We start from the raw sequence: 14,630 nt of genomic DNA, 5'->3' as shown, positions 1-14,630 counted from the left end.
TGAATAAAGGCGGCGGCGGGGGAGGGAAGGGGAGTATTATTAATGTCTTTTCAGAGAGAAGGGTAAAGTTGTATGGGAATGGATGGCTTGCTCTCTGCATTTTTGGAATGCCCAAACCTCTGAGATGGCAGGTCCATCATAATAATAGAGGTGGTTGTTTGTCCTTTGTTCTTGGCGAGGACCAATGACATCATGGAAATGTCTTGATTTGCATGTGAATTGGATTAAAATGAGAAAGAGCTGCATAAAGTCCTCGGCCTTTCTCTGTCCTCCAGAGCCCATCAAAGTCCAGACCATTGCCCAGGGATGCAGTTATTGGGCTAACCTTGCTCTTTCTAAATTCAGGTCTTTCTCAGGTCTTAGTCTGGCTGAGGCAACTATCTATCCATGATAACAGAGTGGTGCACAAGGGCAAAGAAGGGGGGATGTGGCTAAGGAATCTCGTGTTTGAGACCTTTTCATGAATACCCACCTCCTTGTTCCCCCTTCTTGTGCTCCCCATTTTCCCTTTTCTGTTTCCTAGGCAGCAGGGTCCCCAGAGCCCAGCCTTCCTGAGCTGACTGTCTTATACTGCTCACCCCAAGCTTTGGACTGGATCAGAGCATAATTCCAACCTAGAATTTGGGGGGGAGAGTAGGGTTTAGATCCCGAGAGTATGGTAGAGTGGAAAGAGAATTCACCTCAAAGCTGGGAAAATCTGAAATCAAGTCCCACCTCTCACACCTTGGTTGTGTATCTAGGCAGCTAAGATTATATGGTTGTATTTTTTGCAGAGTCAATATATAAGCAGGTCAAAGATATTTGACTTGCTTAGGGTCACCCAGCTAGGAAGTACCTGAGGTTGGATTTGAATTCAGATCCTCCTGACTCCAGAGCTGGAGCTGTGCCATCTAGCTGCCTCAGTTAAGATGACATGTGGCAGGGAAGGTGCTGACCCGCACTGGTCAAGGTAGCTGAAGTCACAGCTGGAGTCAGTCTCTATAGCCCTGTTGTTATTGTTTTATCTTGAATGGCTAATGGATATCTCCTGTGTATGTGAGGATCAAGTTACTCTCCTGGAGAGGGAGAGGCAAGTTGGGGAGCTTCTGCTCTCTTGATGGCTAACGTGCCTTTACCACAGGAAGCTTCTCCCAAGGAGTGAGGCTTTCTTAGGAATAGCTCCATTCCACAGGCTCTCCTGCGGGGAGGTAGACCTTGCTACCTTGGGACATGCTGTTCTGATCCAAGACCTGCCGGCTCAAAGGAGAACACCTGAGATACAAGCTTCAAAGGGCTGGAGAATGAGACATGAGCAGCCTTGTCCTGAGGGGGGCAGCAGACTCCACCACACCAGCGCTCAGCCAAGAGTTTAGGACGTGCATGGCTGAAAACGGGTGTCAATGAGAGCCACTGCAAAAGGTTCCAGAGACAAAGCAACCCTTGGCTTTTATAAAACAGGGTCCTCCAGCCATGTGGAAGGGGTCCCCTCACCTTCGGTTGTCAGGTTGCTGCTATTTTAGGTGGCTAGTCTTTACGATTAATTAATCAATGCACCTTGACTTGATTAAATCCTTATTACGTGCTAGACACTACTAGACACTGGGGCAGGAGGGAAACATTCAAAGACAAAGATGAAATAGTCCTCACCTCAAAAGATCTGCCATTCTACAAGGGGCACAGGCAAGCCCACTGAGTCCAAGCTCTTTGTCTCCTGCAAGGGGCCTCCAGTGTGCCCAGCCTTCTGGCTTGGCTTTCCAGGGAAGCTAGAGTTTCAGGGCTGGGCCACTTACCACCAGAGGTGCTCAGTCTAATACCACCCGCATTATTGCTATTACTGTTGCTATTATTTTACATGCTACACAATAATGGCGATGATGGTGGAATCAAGAGGGGGCAGTGGGAGAACAGCCGCTGCCCTGCTTACTTTACAAGAGGATGTAAGGGTGGAAAGAAAGGCCTGGAAGTCCTCTGTTGCCGAGGGCGACACACACATGAGACACTCTTTGTTTATTATTCACAATTGTCCCATCTAACTTTCAAGGTGGGCTTCTTGGGATATTCCAAAGGAACCTCCCAATTCCGGTTATTTAAGTGAAGCCTCATTGGGATTAATCATGGGATTTAGACTTGGTAGTCCAAACTCCACATTGGAGAGGCTGAGGGCTGTCAGAGAGGAGATGATCTGTTCAAGGCGGTAGGGAGCAAAATCAGGATTTGGCCCCATTCCCACCGAGTTCAAATCCAGTAGGCCTGGCCCTTCAGAACGTCACAGCTCTTTCCCTGGCCTGGGAGTCCCAGAACCAAAGAAACAAAACTTTATGAAGCACTGGTTTTTAAAAATTAGACACCGCTTAGCAGCCTGGTTATTTTTTTAAGTGTGTTTACTCTTATGCAGGAAATCTAGAAAAAACCTTTCCCAATTTCCTTTGCGTCTAATGCAAAGCTGCACAGGGCCATCTGGCTGAGGAAAAAAACAACAACAACAACAAAAAAAACCCCAACAACCCTTTTTGACTCCTATGGAAACTCTTAAATACTATAACCAGGCTCCTTTCCCACCTCTAGAATGGTTCCCCCACCCCTCCCCTCCACTCCTCAGCTCCTGACAAGGCTCAGCTCAAGCTCCATCTCCTTCTAGATTCTCTAGTTGTTACCCCTCCCTTCTTCTTCCTCTGTTACTTCCCAATCTCTCTGAAGGTGGGAATTGGTTCCATTTTTGGTCTCTATATACCCAGAACCTCCCTTTTCTTGGTACCTCATTTGAGAAGCTAATGATAAACCAGAGTTTCTTTGGAGGAGAAGAATGGAAGGTCTGGCAATCAGAGCATGAAAAATGATCAAGGAGGATATTTAGTCTTAAAAAGACCATTTGGATGGGTGGGAAGGGATGAAATGGCTGCCCTCAAACAGCATGAGGACTGAAAACTGTATAACTGCAGAGAGTAGAATAAGGACCAAGAACTCAGGATGAAGGAGTTTTGATGGCAGATTTGGGTTCAGTATTAGGAAGAATTTCTGGCCACTGGAGCGGTCCCAAATCAGAGTAGGATCCTCCTGGACCATTTGCAGGGAGGTTGCATTTTGGGAGAATAGTCTAGCTCTTTTGCCCTTTTACAGGATAAAAAGAAGGAACAGTAATAATCCGCTGCCCTGCAACCATCACTGTTGTTAAGCCCTTTCAGTCACGTCTGACTTTTGGGGACCCCATTTAAGGTTTTCTGGAGTGGTTTTACCATTTCTTTTTTCAACTGATTTTATAGATGAGGAAACTGAGGCAGAGTGAAGTGACTGACTTGTCCAGAGTCACCTAGCTAAAAAGTATCTGAGACCAGATTTGAACCCATGAAGATGAAGCTTCCTGACTCCACACTCAGTGCTCTGTGCACCACGGCGCCCCCTACCTGTAATTGCCAGGAATTTGCCCAGCTGTAGGTTGGGACAATGGAGAGGGAGGGGAGCTCGGGATGGAGAAAAGGGATGGAAGGAGTAGTTGGGGGGGGGGGAGCAGGGGGAGAACCGCCGCAGTAACTTACAACAGGAGGAGATGGGCACGCTGATGGCCAAGATCACCCAGACGATGTCCATCTTGCTCAGGCAGATGGTGGGTCTGTGCTGGGGCTTGTCCCCCTCGGTGACGTGGGAGATGTTCCCTGGCATGCCGGGCTTCCAGGTTCCCGCAGGGACCAGTCTGTTTAGGAAGTTTCCTGTAGCAGTGGAGCCCACCGTAGACAGGGGACCCGGCACTCTGCTGGCAACTGTGCGGGTGATCACGTGCCCCTCAGCAGTAGGAAGGGCACTGCTGGAGAAGGGGGTGGGGCTCCTGGGGGGGTGGGTGATGCTGGATAGTAGAGTGGGGTTTTGGGGAGGAAGGGTACTGGGGAGAAAAGTGGGGCTCCTGGGGGGTAGTGTGCTGGGAAGAAAAGTGGGGCTCTTGGAGGGAAGTGTGTTGCTGGAGAGTAGAGTGGGACTCTTGGGGGGTAGTGTGCTGGGGAGAAAAGTTGGGCTCTTGGGGAGGAGAGTGATTCTAGAGAGCAAAGTGGGGCTTCTGGGGGGGAGGGTACTGCTGGAGTATAGAGTGGGGCTCTTGGGGGCAAGAGTGATACTGGAGAACAAAGTGGGACCCTTGGTGGGGAGGGTGCTGCTGGGGAGCAGGGTGGGGCTCTTGGGGGAAAGGGTGTTACTGGAGAGTAGACTGGGACTCTTGGTGGGGAGGGTGCTGCTGGAGAATAATGGGGGGCTCTTGGTGGGGAGGGTGCTGCTGGAGAATAAAGGGGGGCTCTTGGTGGGGAGGGTGCTGCTGAAGAATAAAGGGGGGCTCTTGGTGGGGAGGGTGCTGCTGGAGAATAAAGGGGGGCTCTTGGTGGGGAGGGTGCTGCTGGAGAATAAAGGGGGGCCCTTGGGGGGAAGGGTGCTGCTGGAGAATAAAGGGGGGCCCTTGGGGGGAAGGGTGCTGCTGGGTAGCAGGATGGGATTCTTGGTGGGGAGGGTGCTGCTGGAGAATAAAGGGGGGCTCTTGGGGGGAGGGCTGCTGCTGGGGAGCAGGATGGGACCCTTGGAGGGGAGGGTGCTGCTGGAGAATAAAGGGGGGCTCTTGGCGGGGAGGGTGCTGCTGGAGAATAAAGGGGGGCCCTTGGGGGGAAGGGTGCTGCTGGAGAATAAAGGGGGGCCCTTGGGGGGAAGGGTGCTGCTGAGGAGCAGGATGGGACTCTTGGTGGGGAGGGTGCTGCTGGAGAATAAAGGGGGGCCCTTGGTGGGAGGAGTGCTGTTGGGGAGCAGGATGGGACCCTTGGTGAGGAGGGTGCTGCTGGAGAATAAAGGGGGGCCCTTGGGGGGAAGGGTGCTGCTGGAGAATAAAGGGGGGCCCTTGGGGGGAAGGGTGCTGCTGGGGAGCAGGTTGGGGCTCTTGGTGGGGAGGGGGCTGCTGGAGAATAAAGGGGGGCCGTTGGTGGGTAGGGCGCTGTCGGGGAGCAGGGCTGGGCTCCAAGCAGAGCCAGTGCTAGTGGGCAGCAGCAGCGTGGGCTTCCTGGAGGCGCGGGTGCTGGGCAGCCGCGCGGGGCTCCTGCCGGCCTCCAGGCCGGGGCTTTGGGAGGCGAGGGGGCCGAACGGTAGTTGAGGGCTCCTGGTCGAAAGGGCGCTGCTGGGTCGCAGATCAGGGCTGGCCAGGGCCTGCTGGGTTGTAGAAGAAGCTCCCTGAGGGCTCCCCACCACCGGGGATGAAACACTGACGTTAAAGGCAGCCTGGACGGAGCCCGCGGGGGCTGTGGAGACCCCGGGGCTGGCAAACAAAGGTACGCTGGTTCCTGGGGTCGGGGGGAGCCAGGAGTCGCTGAGTCCTGGGAGCTCCGGCTCGCTGTGCGAGGGCTGAGAAGGCACTGAGGTGGTTTCTGGGTCAGTGGGGGGCTCGGGGGCCACGCCCGTGGCCTGGGGCTCCCTTCCGAGGCTGCCGGGGGCGGGGCCGCTCTCTCGCCCCGGCTGCCCTCGGCCCTCGGTTTGGTCTCCGAGGGCAGAGTCCTCGGGCCCCCGCACTGCGCCATCAGGCCCCGGGCTAGCAGGCCCGGCCCGGGCCCCCACGGGCTCGGAGGAGCGATTATAAGTTGGAGTGTAAGTGGGGGTGGGGGGGTGGGGCCCCGTGGGCCCCGTGAAGTTGCCTTTGTAAATCTGAAAGATTTTCCCCAGAGGCCGCGGCTGCCCCAGGTGGAGGGCGCTCTGGTTGCGCGCCCGCTGCTCCTTCCGGCCCCCGGCGGGGAGAGGCCGAGCAGCCTTCCTTGGAGAGCCGGGGGGCCGGGGCCGCCGCGTGGCCGTCCCCACGGTGGCCGGACTGGCGTTGGGCAGGGGGGGTTTCTTGGAGTGGGGGGGTTTCCTGGCCACGGTGGTCGGGGCGCTGGCTGTCAGGGGGCGTCCGCTGGTCTGGGGAGCTGTGGCCACCACGGTGGTGGGGGCGGGCGCTGTGGCATGGTGACTGGTGGAACTGGGGGGCACTGTCGCCATGACAACGGGGGGAGTGTCCATCTGGGGGCTCTGAGGTGACTCCCCGGGAGACGGTTCCTGGGTGGCAAAAACCAGCTCTTCTGTCAGTGCCAAGATCAAGAGAACACCTTGGGAGAGAGGAACAGAGAACAGTTCACTTTGCTGAAAATGCCTTTGATTCCGAACTTAGCAAACACCAAATAAAGCGGCCATTTCTCCACACAGAAAAGCGCAGAAAAAGAGCCCCCCCCCCCAACGGTCATTACGGGCTGCTTTCCTTTAAACATTTGCTGACCCAGTGACCTTGGAGGATTCTGGGTTTGGGACTAGAACCCAGAGGGGGTTCTGGATTTGGAACTTGGGACTCTATGTAGAACTGACCTAAGTTGGGAGCCTAACCCCCCTCCCCCCTGCCCCTACCAGATATTGAGGTGGGGGGATTATGGCCCCCCCTCCTCAAGATGGAGACGAATATTTGTATATTTGTTCTGGCTCTTAACTTGGAAAAGCTAAAATGAAAATTTTTTTTTTTTTTTTTTTTGCTAAATTGATCCTGTATCTTTGAAAGGTGTCTTGCTTGTCTGTGATGCTTTTTTTTGTTGTTGAGGCAATTGGGGTTAAGTGACTTGCCCAGGGTCACACGGTCAGGAAGTATTAAGTGTCTGAGACCAGATATGAACTCAGCTGGTGCTCTATCCATCGCACTCTCTAGCTGCCCCATGTCTGTGATTCTTTTTGGATTTCCTTCTACTCTTTTTGGTCCCTTCAAAAAGGGCTTGAATGACCCTTAAAAAAAAACCCTAATGAAAATCGTGTATCAAAAATTCATAGTTAAGTATGCCTCTGAACATATGAGTCTCATTCTGCCTCGATGCCCTCCCTTCTCTGCTGGGAGGTGGGTCCCCTGCTTCATTATTGGTCCTTGGGCTTTCTGAGTTCAAACAATTGGAACATAGAAAGGAAAGTGAGGGGGCTGATGTGGAATCCTCACCGTACCAGCTCCATCTTGGGTTTCATGGATGGTGCTGGAAGAATCCTGGGAGCAGGAAGGGAACCCTTTCAGATGCTAATTGTCACCCTGTGCATTGTGCCATGACGAAAAGGGCGGTCCCAACTCTGAGGGTGGGAGAAGCAAGTCCCCAAAGGTGCCCAGTCTCAAGGGACAGCATGTGATCATGGGAATTCCTTGGATGTAGGGTAATAAGTAGAATCAGGGAAAGGCTGGTACAAAGCCTTAGCGTGCCAGCAGGTGGCTAGCCACTCAGATTTAGAGCATCCAGTCAAGGGACACCTTTAGTGGAGCAGCAGAAACAAACAGGTGCCATCATGCTTGATCATCCTTCCTCAGTGAGAGGGACCACCATTTTCATCATAATCAAACCAAGCATATTCAGAAAGCTTTCCATGGGTTAGGAAAGTTCTTCCCAGAGAAGACTTTCAGAGGAATATTCCGAGGTTTCTAAGCAATCAGCTCCTGGGTATAACTTGGGGCATTCTGCTACCTTTTGGTATCTGTCTCTACCCCCAGCTATGAATTCTACATGGCAGCAAAAAGCAACAAGAAGCCACTTGGTCAAAGAGGGTGGTGGAGGCTGGAAATACGCTGCACCAGCCTCTGGCACAGTGATCCCTGGGAGTGCCCTACAAAGGTACTTGCAGCATGGAGGAAGCGTATGGCTGGAGCTGTCTGCCAAAGCAGCGTGCTTTTGGAGGACTGCTGTAAATGGAACACTTTGCAAGATGCCCATTTCCCTGTCTGTTCTATGCCAGGGAGGGCTCTTCAGAACCTCCCAGTCCTTTTGCCATTTGTAGTAATGCATTGTTAGTGCAACCACTGGCCTCCTATTTGCTCCTGTCCCCAGTTCACCCTGACCAAGTCATTGCTTCTGAAATGTCCACCCATGATTCAGAATCGAACGTGAACAGTCTGTCCTTGTTTATTCTGCATTGTTTATGAAGGATGGAACCTGGGAGAGGGCAGAACAAACCTGGCTGCTTATGGATTCTGAGTAAATACTGATTGAGGCTATTCGGTGAAGAGGATATGGAAAATGAAGAGATGAAACAATAACCACAAGGAACAAAAGTTGCAAGCGTCTGAAGCAATTCTTAATTATTCCCGTCCCTCCACTGTAGTTTGTTTGCAACAAGGACATTCTATTCTTAGCACCTTTGGTCCCAACCTCTCCATTTATGCCACGTGTCCCTTTATGGTCCCCGGCTTGACAAATGTCCTGGTTTAGCATCAGTGACAGGGAACATAACTTGCTTTAAGATGAAATGCAGACTAAAAAGGACGGTGGGGAATTCATCCCAGAATCTAGTTTTGCTTCTCACTCTTCAGAACAAAAGACATTTAGTTTGGGGGAGCAGTTTTGGAAAAACTGACCAACTGTGTTGACAAAGATGCAAAATGATCCAGGAACTATGAGAGATAAGTCATAACACCATTTGTACTCTTTCACCTGAAGACCCCCTTAGTGGAGATGTGCCCTTAGGGAGTCAAAGACAGAAAGAAAGATATCGCATCTACCAGCTTAGTCATAACTGAACTTTGTAGAGTAGCCCCAAAGTAGAAACAAAGTGGGTCCCCATTGACTAGAGAATGGCTAACCAAAAATATGGCATGTGATTGAAATGAAAAATGAGTGCCATCTCACAAGTCAGAGAAACATGAGATTGTATGAAATGATCAAGAGTGAAGTTAAGCATGACCAACAGAATAAGCTACACAATGTTTTACAACAAGGCAAATGAAAATATCCCGGAAAGTCAGATAAAGTGAGATTAAATACAATGGACAGCTTTGTTTTGGAGAACAGAGACTTATTTCTCTCAGAATATTTAAGCTATTTTCTCTTTATTTTTAAAATACTCTTTTACTTTTTCAATTCATAAGCTTTTATTTTCTCTCTCTACCACATTCCCTGCTTCCATAAAAATCTTTTAAATATATATATGTTGTTATTGTTCCATTGTGTCTGACTCTGTGATCCTGGTAGACTATGTTGTCTATGACATTTTCTTGGCAACAATCCTGGAGTAGTTTGCCATTTCCTACTCCTGTAGATTAAGGCAAACAGAACATGTGACGTATCCAAGGTTACATGGGTAGTTAGTGTCTGAGGATGAATCTGAACTTGGGTCTTCCAGGCCCAGTGCTTTATCCACTGAACCCTATGGATAGTCTTGCAAATTCTGCTATTGGTTATAGATTGAGGCATCATCTCAGAGCCTGCTGATTGCCCTTCCTTGATTTGTCAGTGACCTCCAGAAATAGGCACAATATGCCAGATGTAGGGTGCAGAGGGCCTGTAGTCCCTATCCACTGTGCATTTTGGGGAGCAGGCTAAGCCACACTAGTCTTTTTTTTTTTTTTTTAATCTCTGGATCTCTAGATCTATTATGTCAGATTATTATTCCTCCCGCCTAGAGTCACTGTTCTTCAGAGGACATAAATTTGTGTACGGGCACATCCTACCTAATGCCAATCAGAGGCTTTTTCTACTCCCCCACCTGTTAGCGCTTTTCCCTCTGAGATGACCTTCTCAGTACACATTTTGTATGTACCTAATTATTTACATGTTGAATCCCCAATTTGTCTGTGAGTTCCTTGAATTCAGGGACTATTTCTGCTTAGCATAGTGGCTCTGACCCAGTAAGTGCTTAATCAATACCTTTTAACCGACCAGTTTCATGGAAAAAGGACAGTGACTTCCAAAGAAACAGTGTTATAAATAGGACAATAAAGAGACAGATGTACAGCTGGTGTATAGTCAGTTTTCACTTGGGTGATAACATTCGAATTGTAAAGTTGTGGTTGTTTAAAATTTGGATCATAAAAAGGTTACTAAAATTTTATACTTCTATTTTTCTGCCCTCAACCTCCAATGCAACCTTCAGTATGTAAATCAGCTCAGTATTCACCTACAATCCTTGGCATGAAAGGCTAAGAATTGAATAGACTGGCTTTCAAATAAAGTGTCCAGGGCTTCTAAATAAAGGCTTGCACAATAAATACAAATTTATATTCAAGTCATCTTACAGAAGTCTGCCTGACTCCCCTCCCCCAGTTGATCTGGGGGACACCCCAATTTGAATATCATTTGCATGAATTGGCATAATGAGTTCCGGAGTTGTTAACTCAAAATAGGTAGGGTGAAATAAGCTAAATTAATTCAGTTAACTGACTACAACTGTATTAAAGCACAATATGGTAGACTTGGATGTATTTGAAAGATAAAGCTGATTTTTAAACCATAGAAGAAGGAAGATCTGGGGATGTCAAGACATTGAAGGTGAATAACATGGATGTCGGGAGAAGAACCTGGATTTCATAGTGACCCTTCCCCCCATTTTACAGATAAGGAACAGATGCTCAGAGACATTAAATGATTTGTTTGAAATCATACCAGTATGTTACAGAACTGGGATTTGAACTCAGCTCCTCTGCCTCCTTATCCAGCTTGCTTTCCCATCTACCATTCTGTGGTATCAATGAAAGTTGGGGATCTCTGCTCTAATTCCATGGTCACCAAGGATTCAATGTATAGGAGTTATGGGGAGAGGGAAGGATCAGACACAAAGTACTTATGGGAAGGAGAAAATCTGCCCTCATACCTCTCAGCATTGCTCCACGCCTTTTCCAACAAACACCTTCTCTTTTCTTTTCACATACAGATTCTCCTTCCCTACGTGATTAAGTTCCTTTTAGATCCAAGAGTAACATTCTGTAGCCATTCCTAGAAGTCTGATCTATCATTAAATCAAAGGGAGGGAAGGGGCTTTGTGAGGCCATGCAGTTCATCTCTCTGATGTTGGGCAAGAAAACCATGCCAGAAAGCTAGAAATGTATCTTATTCTTAAAATCCTAGAAAAGACAATTCCACTAGATCCTGCAATCACTCACATGAGTGCTAAACAATCTCTTGGTCTAGAAATTCTTCCCCTATCAGTGAGCACATGCTCTGTTTAAAGGCATATTTTACCGGTTTGAGATTAGAGAAGGGCCTTCACGGGAGCAGATGAGATGGGCTTCAAAGGCTCACAACATCTCCAAGCTTACCTTCTATGAGAGAAGGCAATCTGTATATGTCTAAACACCAACTAATTAGTTAATTAACCAACATTAAACTTCTCTTATGTGCTCATGTGTTGTGCTAAATGATAAAGGCTACAGATACAAGGAAAAAAGCAAACACTTTCAAAATGCTTACATTGTAATGGGGGTGGCAAGAAATGCAAAAAGAGGCATATAGATCTAAGGTGACCAAGAATATATTAGATAGATGCAAAAAAAATACATTAAATACAGAATAATTGAGGAGCAGGAAAGGGAAGATCATAGCAGTTAGGGGGATAAAGAAAGACCTGATGGTCTAGTTACTACTGTTTTTGAAGGTTCAGTCATTTTTCCCCAATTGTATCTAACTCTTTGTAACCCCATTTAAAATATTCTTGGCAAAGGTACAGGAGTAGTTTGCCATTTCCTTCTGTGGCTTATTTTACAGATGAGGAAACTGAGGCAAATAAGCTACAATGACTTGCAGAGAATTATAAAACTATATAAGATGAATCTTCCTGACTCTAGGAGTATTCTATCCACTGCTTCATTGAGTTGTCCCATTCTGAGAGTCCATTTTATTATGATACAAATTTAGAATTTCTATTTATCAGAGTATGGTCTTTCTTGTTTAGCAATCTTCCTTGCAAACACATGTACATCCATTTTCATTGTGAGGTGGGGATCATTTCCTAAGAAGGAAATAATAACTAATTGCCCTTTTCTCTTCTGCTTGAGTTTGTTAAGATCTAACTCTCTGGGTCAACGAGTTAAAAGAACAGAAAGAATCCTTCAGAGTGGTTACAGTTAATTGGGCAGCCACCCGTGCTTCCTTTGGGAATAATCTGGGGGATCACTGGTTCAACCATCTGCTTCATTAGGTCACTGACTCCATGGGGACTGGTCCCTGAGGTATAGCCTTCTGAATGCAAGCAAAAGAAAATTGTCTATTAGTAATCCAGGGGCCGGTAGTGTAACAGGAACCTGTGGCTGTGGGTACCAGAAATATACCATCTGGATTTGGGCATCCAAACCTCAGGTTAAACATTATGAGAAAGGGGGAAAAAGATTTGGAAAAGGAGAGGAGGAGATGAGAAAGGCAAAAAGCTGTGATTTCTCTGCCTCTGTCTTAACTCTTGGGAGCTCATTGGGACATAAGTGCCGCCCCAATTCCTGGTTCTCCCCTGAAAGTTGGTAGACAAAGGAACTAGAATTTCTATGGATGGTCTTGTTAGATACTATAAAATCAAGGGTTTAAGCAAGTGGTTTTTGCCTTCTATGACCTTATATTACTACACATATATTTATCATGCTTTCAAAAGGCAGGACAGGGTGGTTGACAGAACACCTAACAGGGAATCAGGAAGACAAAATTTGTCACTATTCTTTACCAACTGTGGGGCCCTAAGTAAGTTGCTTAACCTGTCTGAACTTGTATTCCCAATACTTTATGACTGGCACATAGTAGATGCTTAAAAAATGTTCATTGACTTATTGACTATTGAAGTGCAAACACATGTACATTCATTTTCAGTGTGAGTTGGGAACTATTTCGTAAGAAGAAATTAAGAACTTCAGGTTATGTGGGTCCTTCTTCTTTTAAATCTTGTGACCATTCAGCATGTGAGAGAGGCAAGATGGTGGAGCACAGTGGTTCTCAAAGTATGGATCCTGAGTCTCTTTTAAGGACATCTGCAAGGTCAAAATTGTTTCTAAAATAATTCCATGACATTTGCCTATTAAAATACTCCTTTTTAAACTTCATATCTGTGTGAGACTTGATTTTTTCAATATAATTAAACCAAAATAATATATTGCAACAGATTGATTGCAGAAACAGATAGGAGAATCTAATTGTTTTCTATTATTAGACCCAACATGAAAATAATTAGAAATAATATGAAAATAGTGTCACTCTTCTCTTTTAATTTGTTTCAGAAAATTTAGTTGTTGTTCATATAAATATGTTAACACGTAATGAGTTTATTATTTTTTTTAATGATTAATAAATGCTCTAAAATCCATCAGTTTTAATTTCTTATACAGTAAATATCGATATCGGAGGAGTGCTGGATCCAGCTTATTCCAGCTTGAGAGAACCATTTATTAAAATTTCAGTGTGCGTATTTACACTTTGGAAATCAGCAAATGCTACAGATCAGGGCTTGACGTATTGTTCTGTTGATTTCTAGACTTAAGAAAGTGAGGGAGAAAATGTTAATAATTCAGATTAATGCACCTCACCCCCTGTGAGCCAGTTGTTAAATATTTACCAGCATGCCACACTCCTGGATATAACCTACATAAACAAAAACTGTTTGGGGTCCTCAATAATTGTTAAGACCATACAAATCATGAGAATTGATACTAGTATGAATCTGTAAAGTCACATGCTTTCTAAGCTTCAGGCAACTCCCTAAGACAGAATTAATCAATCAGTCAATCAACATGCATCAATTAAGTGTGTTTTTGTGTTCTTGGGGTTGAATCTACAAAGATAGATGTCCAAGATGATATTGGTGAGCACTCTGAGGAAATTGTAGGTCTGGGACATTTGAGGAAACTTGTTTGTGCTTGACAATACTTTTATAGAAAGGTGAAAATATCTGGAAAATCATGTGATCTGGCTTCCTTAGAGATCCCTGGTGAGGCTTTTTTTGTCTCCAGGTCATAGAAGCCAGAGGGGCAGTTAGAGGGTACCACGGTGCACCGAGCTCTGGACCTGGAGTCAGGGAAACTCATCTTCTAGAGTTCAAATATGGCCTCAGACACTTACCAGCTGGGTGATCCTGGGCAAGTGACTATTCCATTTGCTCAGTTTCCTCATTTGTAAAATGAGGTAAAGAAGGAATTGGCCAACTGTTCTCGTATTTCTGCTAAGAAAATCCCAAATGAGATCATGAGGAGTTGGATGTGATTGAAATGACTCAACAACAACATGGTAGCCATAATAGCAGTCTAGGAATCCATGCACTGAGAATGGTACAGTGACAGGGTCCTCACCTGTGACAATTAATGCTTTTCTAGGTGCCATAATACTTTGTCTTTCATCCTGGATTGAAGCATTCTTTACTTACTTGACTTGGTTCTGGCTGGGGCCAAAGATGTCAGTGTGGTTTAAGGAAAAGATCCCTATCCTGGGAACTGGAAGACTAGAGGCGTGGTACTGGTTTTGCTACTCCTATTTGGGTGAGAGTAAGTAAATAGCAGCTTTTCCAGGTAAGTAGTACAGTGGACAGAGAGCATAAATTCAATCTGAGTTCAAATCTCATTCAGATACTTGTGACCATTGAACACTTAACCTTTGTCTCTCTTGAGTTTTTTGGTAATAATAAAAGCACCCACTTTCCAGGGATGTTGGGAGGATCAAATGAGGTAATATTTGTAAAGTGCTTAGCATAGTGCCTGGCACATAGTGGGAATTTAATAATTCCCTTCTCTGTAGGTCTCAGTTTCCTCATTTGTGAAATGAGGTGAAATGAGGCTTGGATAAAACTTTAGATTCCTTTCTATTCTATAATTCTGGCAAGATAAATTATTTCCTACTCCATTTCTGACTCTTCTCCCCAAAAAGTCCCTCCAAAACTCAGACACATGAAAAAGAAGATTCAAACCCTTTCAT

At 46.5% G+C, this 14,630-nt stretch overlaps 1 protein-coding gene and 1 long non-coding RNA gene across 13 annotated transcripts in view; one reads left to right on the top strand and one right to left on the bottom strand.

Annotated features, from left to right (window-relative positions):
* TMEM108 (transmembrane protein 108) overlaps positions 1 to 14,630 on the bottom strand; it is a 346,872-nt gene that overhangs the window by 10,551 nt on the left and 321,691 nt on the right. For all 12 annotated transcript variants that reach the window (XM_074271195.1, XM_074271196.1, XM_074271193.1 and 9 more), the window contains one exon: positions 3,513 to 6,074. In XM_074271195.1, coding sequence (XP_074127296.1) covers positions 3,513 to 6,074 — 2,562 coding nt within the window. The remainder of the gene's footprint in view (positions 1 to 3,512; positions 6,075 to 14,630) is intronic.
* Positions 5,087 to 14,630, top strand: part of LOC141544727 (uncharacterized) — a 42,253-nt gene continuing 32,709 nt past the window's right edge. The window contains exon 1 of the long non-coding RNA XR_012482768.1: positions 5,087 to 5,267. This is a non-coding gene — a long non-coding RNA (uncharacterized LOC141544727). The remainder of the gene's footprint in view (positions 5,268 to 14,630) is intronic.

The sequence above is a fragment of the Sminthopsis crassicaudata genome, chromosome 5, assembly GCF_048593235.1.
Source record: "Sminthopsis crassicaudata isolate SCR6 chromosome 5, ASM4859323v1, whole genome shotgun sequence".
Lineage (NCBI taxonomy): Eukaryota > Metazoa > Chordata > Mammalia > Dasyuromorphia > Dasyuridae > Sminthopsis > Sminthopsis crassicaudata.
This window is presented reverse-complemented; position numbering and strand designations above follow the sequence as displayed.